Source organism: Nannospalax galili, unplaced genomic scaffold (genome assembly GCF_000622305.1).
Source record: "Nannospalax galili isolate Female #2095 unplaced genomic scaffold, S.galili_v1.0 scaffold88, whole genome shotgun sequence".
NCBI lineage: Eukaryota > Metazoa > Chordata > Mammalia > Rodentia > Spalacidae > Nannospalax > Nannospalax galili.
Window position 1 is genome coordinate 91,681 of NW_008358908.1, and position 14,258 is coordinate 105,938.

The following is a 14,258-nucleotide window of genomic DNA, read 5'->3' on the forward strand; positions in this document are numbered from 1 at the left end:
TTTCTGCATCCAAGGGGACTACAGTAACCATCTCATGGTGCCTGTGATGTCAAGTCAACAGTCATCAAGACCTCCCACGGATTATGTTAAACTACACTCTGTGTAAAGGTTTCTGTACAGATCAAGGCCACTTCCTCACTGCAAAGGATCCTCCAAGTACCAACTTCTCTCATCCTTGCAGATCACCCCACATCCGTCAACAAGCCGGTGTGAGGACTGACAGGCAAGCAGAGATGGAGAAAGAAAGGCTACAGATATGCCTTCTCGCCACACAGAAACATCTGTCCTCTGGGGATTTTTTTTTTTTTTTTTTTTTTTTGGCATGTTGGAAGTATAGCACAAGCTCCTCATAACAATTAAATGTTTCCAGATGAACGCTGGCTCTCTCCACCTTGTGGACAAAGCATGGGTGGGTGCTCCCCCATACCACACCTAGATCAGACAAACATCAACATTACATCAATCCTACATGTCCAACAGGGCAGATTTTTTTTTCCATGTGAATGGCTCACGTCATCCTCCAAGGGGCTTATTAAAAATGATGAATGTTGCCAGGCATGGTGGTACACACCTTTAATCCCAGCACTTGGGAAGCAGAGGCAGGCGGATCTCTGTAAGTTCAAGGCCAGCCTGATCTACATAGTGAGTTCCAGGACAGCTGGGGCCACAGGGAGACCCTGTCTCAAAAAGACAAAAAAAAAAAAAAAAAAAAAAAAAGATGAATGCAAAAAAATCATTCTTAAGTGCTCCATGTCTCCCTATTGCCTGAAGAATGAATCTCACATTTTTTAGGCATGGCATTGAAGGCCCACACAGCCCCTTCCTTCCTCTATAACAGTCTGATGCCTCTTCCACACCTGGCTGAGCAACTCCAGGAAACTCTTCTGTCTTGGGCTCTGTCATTTCCTCACCACTCCTTCATTGTTTTCTGGTCTTCCAGTTAGGTAGTTCCAGCCTCTTCCACTGAGGCTCCAATGGAGCCAATGTGCCATCCACTCAGCTTTTCTTGGTGGTAACTTCAATAGTAAATGGGTCCAATCCTGGCTGCCCAGTGGAATCCCTGGGAGAGCTTTTAAACATTATGATACCAACTTAGGCCAATGGAGTCCGAATGTAGACAAGGCACCTGCTCATCACTGAGCAACAGTGCCCAGTGGAGAAGTACAGAGCCTCTGATTTGGGAGTTCAGCTCTTCTTCCCTCCAGCCTTGTCTCCTTAGGCAGAGTCCATGACCTCTCTGTGCTTCCAACTCCTCACCTATAAATTAAGGCAAGAAACATTCCCTATTTTGTCATACTGCTGGAAATATTAAATGAGTTGATATATCACTGACAGTATGTGCTACATATATGTTAGCTATGACTAAACATGTGTCAGTTTCCTCCTGGAAGACTCCAAGCAATCTGATACTGGGCCATGCATCTTACTTCTCTGCCTAGCACACAGGACATACAGACATTCTTCCCCTTTTTTGAATCCCTAACACATGTATGTGTGAAGGTGAATTTTGACTTTAGGAAATTGGGGAGATTCTCCTAAGAATGGTAGACCATGAGCTAAAGTTTGAAAGATGGCTAGGCTATGAGAAGCTGGTGAAGGTGATGAGGAATTTCAGAGACAATAATAAGAGCGAGAGCCAAGGTACTCATATGCACTGTGGGGAGATAAAGATCAGAAGTCTACAGGCTGCTGGGACAGAGGAGAGAATTATGGAGGAGACTTGGAGCTTAATGGTGTTGAAAGGTCAGCTGGGCCACATTTCCAGAGTTTGGAATGACTCCCTAAGGAATTTAGGCTTTGTTCTTTAGAGAATGAGTAGGCTGAGGAGAATTCTGATAGGGGAATACACAATCAGACCTGTGCTTTAGGAAGCTGGTCCTTTCCAAGTAGAGGGCAAGGAGAGCAAAGGAGCAGGGTGGAGCAGCCGGCAAGGAGGTCCGCAGCTTGTGGTAGCTCCTTATTTGATGTTGGCTTTGTCAGACGTGGTAACTTTCCCCCGACCACATATGACACCCTGTGGCTTTCACCTGGTTTCTGGTCATTGAATATTAAATTCGGTGGTAAAAATGTTGGCAATATATGTGCAAGCATGCACACGCACACACACACACACACAAGTGATAATACCATCCAGTGTCAAAATTGGAGAGTATAATCACTGTTTTGTCTTATTAATGTCTGATTTATTGGCATCCATTCACAGGGTTTTTTTTTTTAATTTTTATTTATTATTTTTATTTTATGTGTATCACCTACATGTATTGCCTGCATGTATGTAAGGGCACCCATGCTGTGCAGTGCCCACAGAGGTCAGAAGAGGGCGTCAGATCCCCTGGAACTGGAGTTACAGAAGGTTGTTAGCCACCATGTGGGTGTTGGGAATCAAATCCAGGTCCTCTGCAAGAGCAGTCATGCTCTTAACCATTGAGCCATCTCTCCAGCCCCCAGGGTAAGTTTTTGAATAGGCAATTCCAATGCATTCTGACAGGCTGAACAAGTAAGTCTTCTCTCTATCTGCCCTTTCAGTCTTCCACCTTAACAAGGGACATTCCTCTCTCACATCTTTAACTGATGAGTAGTAAGAAGTTTGCCCTCTTAACCTCTAAACATCAAGCTTGCTAATAAAAAGATCTGAGAAAAAGTCAATTTTGATTTTTTTTTTAATCTCAGTAAGCTACAACTTATATAGCATTTTATACCCTTCATGGAGTAAACAGCAGTACAGGACCAGGAGCTCACATACTCCAGACCTCAGTTTCCTTTTCTTTAAAACGGAAATTAAGCTGGAAGCTTAATTTCTCAACAGACATGTATTGTGGTCCCCATTGACTGCAGCAGGGTTTAGGAACTAAACAGTGAACAAAAGACAAAGGTAGGGGATGGAGGTATAGCTCAGTTTGTAGAGTACCTGCCTAACATGCACAAAACCCTGAGTTCAATTCCCAGCATTTCTGAGACCAGAAATAGTAGTGTAGGACTCAAGATCATCCTCAGCTTTATAATGAGTTTAAGATCAATCCAAAATACATGAGACCCTGTATTGGAGGAGGGAGGGAGGGAGGGAGGAAGACAAAGAGTCAGCTGAGAAGGGAGTCTCAGTTGAGAGATTTTCCAGATTAGATTAGCCTGTGTACATGTCCATGGGGGATATTAATTGATTTAAGAGGGCCCAGTCCATTGAGGATAGCACCATTCCCTGGGCAGGTTGTCCTGGAATGCATACAAAAAGCTAGCCAAGTATAGGTCAGCATGTGAGCCAGCAAACAGCACTCCTCCATGGTTCCTGATCAAGTTCCGTCCCCTGGGACTATAACCTATAAGCTGAAATGAACCCTTTCCTCCCCTAAGCTGTTTTCAGCCAGTATTTTATCATAGCAACAGAGATGAAACTAGAATAAGGTGTTATTATTATTTATTACCAATTTGCTCTCTTCTAACTCTGGGCCATGAGGTCTTATTAGCTTGGCTGTGCTAATCTATTTACACTGAAGTGTATTTTCCTTTCACAACCAGCACCTTCATTTGCCTCACCAGAACCTTGTATTTGAGACTCTTCGCAGCACAAGCCATAAACGTATGTGTCAGTAACACGCTTTTGGAAGCTCCTCTTGCTTTGTTATCACCCCTAAGAACACAGGAAGAATTAAGACTCCCAAGTTGATGAGCACCCCACGGCTCCTTGACATTGGCCCTCTTTACCCCTGCAGAAATTGCTTAACAGAACCTCAGAAGTCCTCAGCTCTGGCCTCTGGGGTGGCAGAGAGAGGATTTAATGTTTTCCTTCACATTTCAAAAGTCACTTTAACATTTAAAGAGTGTGAGAAAATGGACCAAGAAAGCAGGAAAAGTGTCGTAGTGAGAGAGAATCCTCAATGCACTCTGGTGCCGAGAAATCTGAGGGGTTCTGGTCATTTCCATCATTGATGAGTCCCACTTGGGCAATATCTCCAGCAGGCTGTTTCTTGGAATTGGTTGGTGGCTATCCATGCATCTCAGTATGCAAAGGTCGTGAATGTAAGCCAGATTTGAGAACGATTCCCTCTCCCTTCCATCTTCTCCTTGAGTTTGTGTGTGGATTATAAATAGTGCCTAGTTAACTGATTTTTACTAAATGTAATTTTTATTGCATATAATTCACAGACTATAAAATTGATCGTTTAAAATGTATGAGAGATGGCTCCACAGTTAAGAGCAATGGCTGCTCTTGCAGAGGACCTAGGCTTGGTTTTCAGCATCCACATGGCAGTTAACAACTATCCATAACTCCATGTCCAGGGGGTCCAATTCTCTCTTCTGGCTGCCACAGGTATTGTATGCACATACACGCAGCAAAACACTCATGCACATAAAACAAAAATAAAACAAAAAACTGTAAATGTATAATTCATTTCTTTTTACTGTATTTCCAGATTGCCTTCCTTTTATTTTGTTTCTTTTTCTTTTCTAGGGAGAGGGAACAACCCTCAGTACTCATGCATTGATCCAACATATATTTACTGATGACTTACAAAATCAAATAAAAAGATTCCTGTTCTCATAAAGTTAGCATTATGTCAGGAAACTCTTTAATAGGCAAATAAAATGAATAAATTATACAGTATGTCAAAAGTTATAAGTCTATAAAAAATATAGCAGGACAAGAATAGGGCACAGGCATGGTGGTAGACAGAAAAGGAGATCGTGACTTTCAATTGGATATCAGACTATCCCCTAAGAAGGCAGTATTTGGGCTGGGTAGGGTGGTGCACGCATTTAATCCTATCACTCAGGAGTGAGAGGCAGGAAGACCTCTGGGAGATAGAGGCTAGCCTGGTCTACATAGTGAGTTCCAGTTGTGAGGCAACAAGGGAGACCCGGCTCAAAAAAAAAAGAAAGAAAGAAAATGGTCATGTGCTCATCTAGGAGAAGCATGTTTAAGCAGAGCAAATGGTAGTGGTATAGTAAGTGTCAGGGTGAGACTCTGAGGTCAGAGGCATGTTGAGAAACAGCCAAGAGGCCAGGGTACTGGGGGCTTAATAAGTGAGGGGAAGAAGAATGGGACCAGGTCAGAAAAATCAAGGGTGACCAAATCAAGTAGGACCTTGAGTCACCTGTGAAAACCTTGGTTTTGCTTCTTAGTTGGGGGGGGCACTGTAGAGTTCTAAACAGAGAGATGCTATGGACCAATGTGCATCAACCAGGATCATGCTGGCTTCCATAGGGATTGGAGAGGGAAAAAGAAGGTGATAACCCAGTTAGAAGGCTAACTGAACTAATAACACTGGAATAAACTGGTGGCCCGGGGTGTGGCCTGGAAATGTGATGGTCTCAAGTGACCATTGGTAAAGATGGTAAGAAATGGTCTGAACCCACATATACTATGAATGTAGTCAACAGGTTTGACTGGTGGAGATGTGGGGTATGAGATAAAGATAAAGATGACTCTGGTAATCTCCAGTACTGAACAGTAACAGCCAGTTAGTGGGGCTGGTCATGTGTGTCCAGGAGTAATGCTTAGCTGTCTGCATTTCTTTGTAGAAAGTCCAATATTTAGGCTGGAAGAAATGTAAATTGTTATGGAGTTTCTCAAATTAGTAAAAAAAAAATGTTATCACACTATTTCCAAATCACAGTACAGTTGTATAAGCATCAAGTGGTCAAATACATTGTATCTTTAATTTTAATCCTACTTTAAAGCTAAAGACCATTACTGGTTATTAACCACTGGTCAACAACCATAACTAAGAAGTTTAACACATTGCTGTTGTCTCTCACAATTAGCAAAGTGTTCCAGCGCTGTGTGGGGTTACTCTTTGTGCCTAATTTAATTGTTATGATAAACCTTTCATACATTAAATAGTTTTAAATTCATGGCATCAGGTACCTGTACTTCAATTGTAATTCAATTAAGTGCTTGTGTTAACTCTTCACAGCTCCATATCTAAATATCGAATATAAGCTTACACATTTCCTTTTCAGTGACATAACTTTGTGACTTAAAAATGAACCATTTAGAAAAGATTTATATCTCAGAAATTGGAATACTATATAATCAGGGCCTCTTCCTTTCCAACACACTACTGGGCTATATCAGGCTGTAGGACTATGAACACCAGCTTCAGGCACCCAGCAGTGGCACTGGGCGAGCCAGCTGCCCAGAGGAAACAAGTGTTTTATTATCATTGACATTGTTTAAATTTGCTAGGTGACAAGATTACTAGAAACCAGACCAACTTTATTCCTGCTTTCTCTACAATGTTCCTCTCTAGTGCCCGCACCTGGGCAGATGCCTCCATCTACTGCCCCTTTATTCCATTCTCACTCTTTGATAGCACTATGATCATATTACTTAACTTCTTATGCCTTAGTTTCCTCATCTATTCAATGAGGACCTTCCAACCCACCATGCTGACTGCTGAGGAGTCAACACACTATGAAGTGCACAGTATACGGCCAAGTAATAATAGAGTGAATCTTTGAAAGCTTCCTTATAGCTTTAAGAAAAGGGAGGGTAATTCCATCGCTCAATGGCCTTTTCACATTCATTGTGCTTTCCAAGTCCAGGACTATTGATGCTGGCTCCCCATTTGATGGTCTTTTACCCTCTTTCTGTATGTGTAGACTTGTTCATTCCTCACAGTTGGCCCAGCTGCTCCCACCTCTAGGAATGTTTTCCTTATTCCCATGCATGATATAATCTTCCTTTCTTTAAAATTCCTGTTCCTAAACCCAAGACCTACTGGATTAGAATCTTCATTTTAGGAAGATCGCCATTGGATTAGTGTGAACTAAAGAGAAGCCCTACTTTAACTACTGATTCTTAAACTTGGTTGCCTGTTGGAATTATCAGAGGAGTTTTAGACAGCTTAATACCTAGACACTGCCCCCAAGTGATCCTAACTCAGTTGATCTGGGCACAACCTGGACACCAGTGTTTTGTTTTGTTTTTAAATTCCAAGTAATTCTAACATGTAGCAATGTGTGAGAACCACTGCTCTGTAAAGTTCCCCTTCTACTTCCTCATGTGGCCTTTAAATTCTCATGTTCCATAATGCTGTGATTTGTGTCCGTGTGTTTTTTTCTACCTCTATTAAACTATAAGTCTTTTTAAGAGTGAGAACTAGCTTTGAATACAATTTCATCACCTTCTTCCTAAACCAAATTTGCCATATAATTGTTCAATGTATATTTATTGAAGGAATGATTTATTTGACATCAAAAATATGGCTATAACTCAAATCTGAGGACTATTTGGAAATTGTCTCAAAATCCAGGAGTTATTTCCTTTTCAAATCTAAGACCAAACTTCTAAAGAATCAGAGACTGGTGACTAAAACTGAGAATAGATTCTCTGGGTGCCAGCGCAGCCATCCAGTGCCATCTCTGTGGGCTGCTTATAAAAAAAACCAAAGCTTGGAATCCTGGCTCCAGAGGATGATGTGAAATGGTGCAAAGCATCCTTACATACTTCATGCATCCAACTCAGAACTTCTGGCTTAAAATTGATGATGCTATTGTTTTTCTCTCCAAGGTACTATTTTGATATTTATGGGGATTGCTGTTCTCACTATGAAGGCATCCATTATTGAAGTGCTCGTTGGTAAGTACGTTTATATATGTATCTGGATATTCTTTGAATGCGGCCAAGAAAAGTTTCAGGCCAAGACAGGGCACATAAACAATCACAGAATACTTTATTATGATAAATATTGTCCAGAGAAGTTTAAGGGAGAATGTTAAGTGTAGATCAAATTTGAGATGTTTGCATATTTTTTTATATAAAGCAAATACACATAGCATTGTGTGTATTTTTTCAACAGCAAATATTTCAGACAGAGCATATTTTCAGATTCTGAATTTAAGGCTCTTCCCATTTCTAAATTTTTCAAGAAAGAAAAAATTTATCATGGACATGGCTTTCCATGCCATTGCAACTCGCACTTTAGAGATGAAACACTTAAGTTACATGCTATCACCAAGGATAGGTCTACTGGATAAGGACACCACTTGTAGGTTTAGAACTGAGTCCAAGGGTAATATTCTGTTAAGCTGGGACCACTGTCTGTAGCTTTGTCAGCCAACACAACTCTGTGTGTCACTATGATGCTGACGAGCACAAAGACTTTGTAGATAATCTATATTAACTTCATGGGGCTGTTGGAACAAAATGCCATAAGCTGGGAAGCTTAGAACTACAAAAACCTATTCTTTTCCTGCTCTGGAGATTTGAAGTCCAAAATCAAGGTGTCAATAGGAATGGGTCCTTCAGCGGGTACTGAGGAAGAAGCCTATCTGATGTCTCACCCCTACCTTCAGGCTATTTCCTGGAAATCCTTGGTGTTCTTTAATTATAAATGTATCATTCCACTCTTAATCTTTATATGGCATCCCCTGTGTGCATGTCTGTCTATGGATTTTCCTTTTCTTTTTTTTCAAATAGGATTTTTAAAAATATTTCATTATTTTTATTTTATGTGTATGAGTGTATTGCCTGCATGTATGTGAGTGCACCCGTGTTGTGCAATGTCACGGCGGTCAGAAGAGGGCTTCGGGTTCCCCTGGAACCAGGGTTAAGGACAGTTCGTAGCCACCATGTGGGTGCTGGGAATCGAACCTGGGTCCTCTGCAAGAGCAGTCAGTGCTCTTAACTGCTGAGCCATCTCTCCAGACCCTGGATTTTTCTTTTCTAATGACATTAGTCATGTTGAATCAAAAACCCACTTTACTTCATTATGACCGCATCCCAGTTGTACATGCCATCCACCTGTTTCCAGATCAGGCCATATTCTGGGTAATTGGGATTAGGATTTCAATATACAAATTGCACAGGGTGGAGATGAATCTCAACCCATCACAGAGTGAGCATGCTCAAGGTCTGCTAGATAGTACTAAAGATTGGAAGACAAGACAGTGACATAGCTTGGAAGGCAAGGGGATCTCATCATGACAGGATGCGCAGTGGGCTGGGAATCAGAGAGAGGACATGGGTTCAGGTTCTGAGTCATTGTGAGTTTGCTGATCTTGGAAAGTCATTCCTTTTAGAGCCTGCTCTTTCTTCTGTGAAGGATGTGGCTGAGTGACTATCCAGCCCTATATAAAATGGTTGCCAAGTGCTAGGGCAGTTTTCTCCAAACCACTGTCTCTCAGCTAGACGACCCTCTGTCACAGTGGAACATCAGCAGGACAGTCCTAATCCTCAGTGTCACCATATGCTGCTTCTGTTAGATGACTGTGAGAAGTCCAGATGGGCTTCTGGGTACCTATCCAGGAGCCCTCTCCCCAACTACTAATGTTCTTATCAGATTGGGCAAGGTCCAAGGATCAACAACCCAAGCTGGCCACTGTTAACAGGGGGTTGCTGTCTGGATGGGGTGCTTCTAGGGTATTAGCATCACGTTCAAAGACTTGAAGAGGTGCATACAGATTGCAAAGTGGCAAGGAACTTTGTTCAGAAGGAAAGTGATGGTACAGATCAGATACACTACAAGAGAGCAGCAAGCTTCTTGAGTTGGAATACTGAAGGATCTCTGGCTGCTGTCCTGAGCTTCCTTTTATGGATCTAGGAGAAAGAGAGTTGGTTGCCAAGAGGCGTAGTGTGAGTGGTTCTGTTTTAATTGACAAGCTTGGTAATGCTAAAATTCCTCCTGGGGGCGGGGGGCGGGTGTAAAAATGTCCACTCTTCCTCCTTTGGTCCCAACAACAAACTGAAGTACAACTTCACCAAACTGCAGTCCAGGAAACCAGTGAGTTTACTGGTCTTACTGTCGCCAGAGTTCTCTTGGTTTATGCCCTCAGGTAGGGAGGGGGTAAATGCGGGAACTTACACAGGGACAAGCACTCTTGCCCCAAGGCTCATGCTCCTGATCCCGGCCCACAGTGTCCTTTAACTTTCGCCCAGGCATCTTGGGCCCAGAATCTCGTCCCAGGTGGGTAAATGCCCCCTCTCGCGTCCATGCGGGTGAGGGCCGGGGCCATCTCTCTCACCACACCCACCACCACAGGAGTTCCTCCCGCTTTGCGGCTTCCCTCCCAAGATGGCGCCCAGCAGCCCCCCAGTAGTCCCTCCTCCACAGCAGGCCCCAACCCTTGGAGGAACTAATCACCTGGGGGCCACTTATTTACAGCTCAATGGGTGAGGGTTTACTTACAGGAATGTGGGTGCTCCTCTCCTTCCTCTCCCCTGCCCCCAGTAAGGCCACACTGGAAAATCTTCGCTCAAGCATGGATGGTGGCTTCCCCACAGCCACACAAAATGGCAAGAGACCCTTCGACTTCCCCAGCCTATATACCCTTAGCCCCTCCTCCAGGCCACAAGAGCAACTAGGGCCAACTGGTTGGTTGGGAGATGTGGTTGGACTCACAGGCAAGGGTCCCTTGACTCTCCCTGCCCCTCCCTTTTTGCCAGGCATGATAGTTAATGAGCTCAGCTGCACCAATCCTAGGCAAGCAGGTGCAACAGAGCTTGGAAAGATGGCATCTGTCTTTTATTAGTCTCTCAGAGGACAAACCTATACAATACTCCACCCCTTCCTCTGGTTCTTACAGTCTTTCTGCCATTTTCTTCTACAAAGGTCCCTCAGCCTTGTAGGGGGTGACATAGATGTCCAACAATTTTCCTCCCACTTTGGAGAGATACTGAACCCAAGGGCCCATCTCAATGGTATTCCACCTACTATAAAACACAAATGAAAAGGAAGAAAGGGGAAAGTATCCAAACATGGACATTGACTGCAATAATAATCTATGGGTGTAAACAGGTATTTTGAAGGCAACTTAGCAAGTGCATTATAATCATCTAAAAAAAAAAAACATTGCAATGGCTTCCTCACTGGGACCTGTAACCTCCCCTGGCACAAGGGGTTGGCCTGACAGTATCAGATGTGTGTTCTTCCCTGAGGAGTGGGCCTTAAATCCAATTTGAAATTTATTGGTTGTAAATAAACTAGTCATGCCACTATTGCACTGACAAGCACATCTTGCTAAACTGCAGCACGTGGACCATCATTAAGCAAGACTTTTGGGGACAGTTCTCCCCCAGTGATCTGCATAGCATCTTCTGCACTATGACCACCAGTCAAAGGGCTGGCAAGGAGTTTCCAGCTTAGTCCTGACTTCATTTCTCCCTTTCCTGTGCTCACATTATGTGGTGTCTTCAGCAATAGACCCTTACCTTCTAGTTCTAGCATGTAACCAACATTAATGGCAATAGCCTTTATCACTTTAGGGGCTTCTGGGGCCTCCCTGGCCAACAGCTCATGGGGGGAGGCAACCCACCCCTGGCACTGGGATTTTTTTAATATATTTTATTTATTATTTTCATTTTATGCGTATGAATGTATTGCCTACATGTATGTAAGTGTACCCGTGTTGTGCAATGCCTACAAAGATCAGACGAGGGCGTTGGACCCCCTGGAACTGGAGTTATGAATAGTTGTTAGTCACCATGTGGATGCTGGGAACTGAACCCTGGTCCTCTGCTGAGCAATCTCTCCAGTCCCTGGCACTGAGATTTTCATCTAACAATCATATAGTTTCTATGAGCCTCTGTTTTTATTTTTATATCTTTAATTCTACAATATATCTTTGCTTATTCTATAGGCCCAGGCTGCTGCAGACTTTTCCCAACCACCTTGGTGGGCATCACTTGTGCCTTACCAAACCATAAAGCCCCCAAGGATTTCACAGCTGCACCTGGCCCTTGTGCCCCTTGTGAACTGATTTCACATCCTTGCTCCTTCTAGAAAAAGAAGATGCTAAATCAAATGTAAACAAGGTCTAATACATCATGGAAAGAGTCTATCCATTTGTACCAATTGTTTCCTTAACAGATCCATTTAAGGTACATGAGTATGGATAGGAGGCACTAATTTAGTTAGCTCTCCACAAACTAATCTCCATTAGTCATTTTCTCTGATCCCTTCCGTTTTCATATCCTGGAGCTCTTACATGGAGCCTTCCTGTATTTCTCCATCCCTGATGAACATTTTGGGGTTGGCTCAAGCTGCTCAGCCCTTCACAAGGCCAAGAGGGAAACTGGGTCCCACTTGCCCCTGCTGCACCTGTTGGTCCCCTGAACAGATAGGCCCTGGGTCTGCCCAGTAACTGTAGCTACACCTATTGCCTCTCCATCGGCCACACCTGGATGCTGGGGGAGGCCCTAGATGGACAAACTGTCTCCAGCCCTAGCATAGCCTTTCACAGGAGGGAAATGTACCCTGTAATCTGGGGGAATCATTATCCATCCCTGGATAGTTCTTATCTTCTATACCTGTATTTTATCATGAATACCTTCTGTGAACTGCTTCTCAAGCTTGAAAGCCTTCCAGAACCTTTAGTAGAATTTGGCTTTTTGTCAATTTTTTCTTTAGGAACTTGGGCTCCACACAGGTCTTGCCACATTTGCTTTCATGTAACCAAAACAGACCTCATTCTCTGCTTTGCCTTTTTTCTGTCTCCTCTAGGTTGCTCTACCACTTTATGAACACACTTCACATGCTTGTCTAAGTCACTGAGATCTTCCAAAGTCTTTCCAAACTCAAAAAATTCCTGCCCCATTAAGCAACTCAGCAAAGCCACTAAAGCTCCTTACCAACCTTGAGGTCCCTGCTGAATTAAGTTCTTTTAAGTCTCTGGAGAACCCAGTCCTATCTGGCCCAACGAACTGGGCATCATACATTGCTTTTTGCATATGTAGTCCCCTCAGTAGTGCCTGTCCCTCCTTTATTGTCCTCCTGCCCCTGGTATCCATGGGGACCTCCACTGGTGATGACCAAGTATCTTTAACAGCTTTACAAGCCAGTCCATGGGGATTGGTTCCCTTTGTATTGCCTTAGGTTATATAGTCTGTGTCTCAAGGAGCGATTGATTATATTGCTCAGCTTCTCTGCTTCTGCAACACTTAAACTAATTTCATCTGCTTCCACGTCCCACAGTCTCACAAGTCAGGTGGTGAGGGGCTCCTTCATTGCTTGTTTGAAAGTCTTCCCTAGTTCCATCAGCTCCAGTGCTGAGGATTCTCTGATTGTCATGGTCTCTTATACCAGATCATTGTTAAGACTTCTATCACATGCTGAAACACAGATATTCCCTTCCTTTATATTAAAGGTCAAACCCGAGGGGCATCTTCAGCCATTTCTAGGTCACTCCCTTCCTCATCACTACCTGCCTCCTCCCCTGGGTTCCAGGTTTTGAGGTTCTAGGATGAACCTTGTATTTTCAGTCTAATCTGGGCCTTCTTCTTGTGACTCTCTAACCATAAAAAACAGCAGCTTAGCACTTCTATCTCTCTCTTTCATACAAATTTACTGGCTGGGCCAACAGTGAAGAGGCCTGCCTCATATCCCTTCTCGCTACAATTCCTCTCTTACCCCTTCAGTTCCCCTCCAGGCTTCCACCTCTGCCTGGGGCAGATCTCTTATTGCCTATAACATGGGCCAGGCTGCCTCTGCAGCTGCTTGCTGATCCTTCTGCCCTGATGCACTACTACCAGGGCTTGTAATGTCTACTCTAGACCTTCTGCTGTCCTCAAGGCATCTGCATACTCTTGTGGCCAAGCAGACGTGCCACTCCATACCACCTAGAAGACTGCCATCCTGGGATGTCCCCCACTGACACTGTCCACTGCACTACCCACACCACTGACCCTACCCACACCAGACCTATGGGGAGAGCCCATCATGTCAATTTTACCTCTGCCAACTCTCTCTGCTCATCCAACTTTGCTGTTGGTCTCCTTCCCCATATCAGGAACAATATCATTGTCTTCCCAGGCTCATCCTCAGTTTTGTTGAATCCTGCTGACTATGCCAAGAGTTGCTAAAATTCCTTCTGGGAGGCAGTATGAACATCACCTGCCCCTCCTCCCTCATTCCCAAAGACAAACTGAAGTATGATTCACCAAACCGCAGTCTGGGAAACCAGTGAGTTTATTGAGCGTACTTACAAATCAATAGGTGAGGGTTTACTTACAGGAGTGTGGGTGCCCCCCCATTAAGGCCATACTGGAAAATCACCTGAGCATGGTGGCTTCCCCATAGCCACACAAAATAGCAAGAGACACTCCCCTAGGCTTCCCCAGTCTATATACCCTTAGCCCTTCCCCCATGCCACTTGCAACTAGGGCTGACTGATTGGTTGGGAAGCATGCCTGGACTCTGGGGTAAGGGTCCTATTATTCTCCCTTCCCCTTCCGTCCTTGTAGGGCATGACAGCTAACAAGTTCAGCTGTGCCAATCCCAAGCAAGCAGGCATAACTGAGCTTGAAAAGATGGTGTCTGTCT

The 14,258-nt window shown here is 43.8% G+C and overlaps 1 protein-coding gene across 1 annotated transcript in view; it reads left to right on the forward strand.

Annotated features, from left to right (window-relative positions):
• Vit (vitrin) overlaps nucleotides 1-14,258 on the forward strand; it is a 135,980-nt gene that overhangs the window by 17,240 nt on the left and 104,482 nt on the right. The window contains exon 2 of the mRNA XM_008822590.2: nucleotides 7,511-7,579. Coding sequence (XP_008820812.1) covers nucleotides 7,528-7,579 — 52 coding nt within the window. The 5' untranslated portion in view covers nucleotides 7,511-7,527. The remainder of the gene's footprint in view (nucleotides 1-7,510; nucleotides 7,580-14,258) is intronic.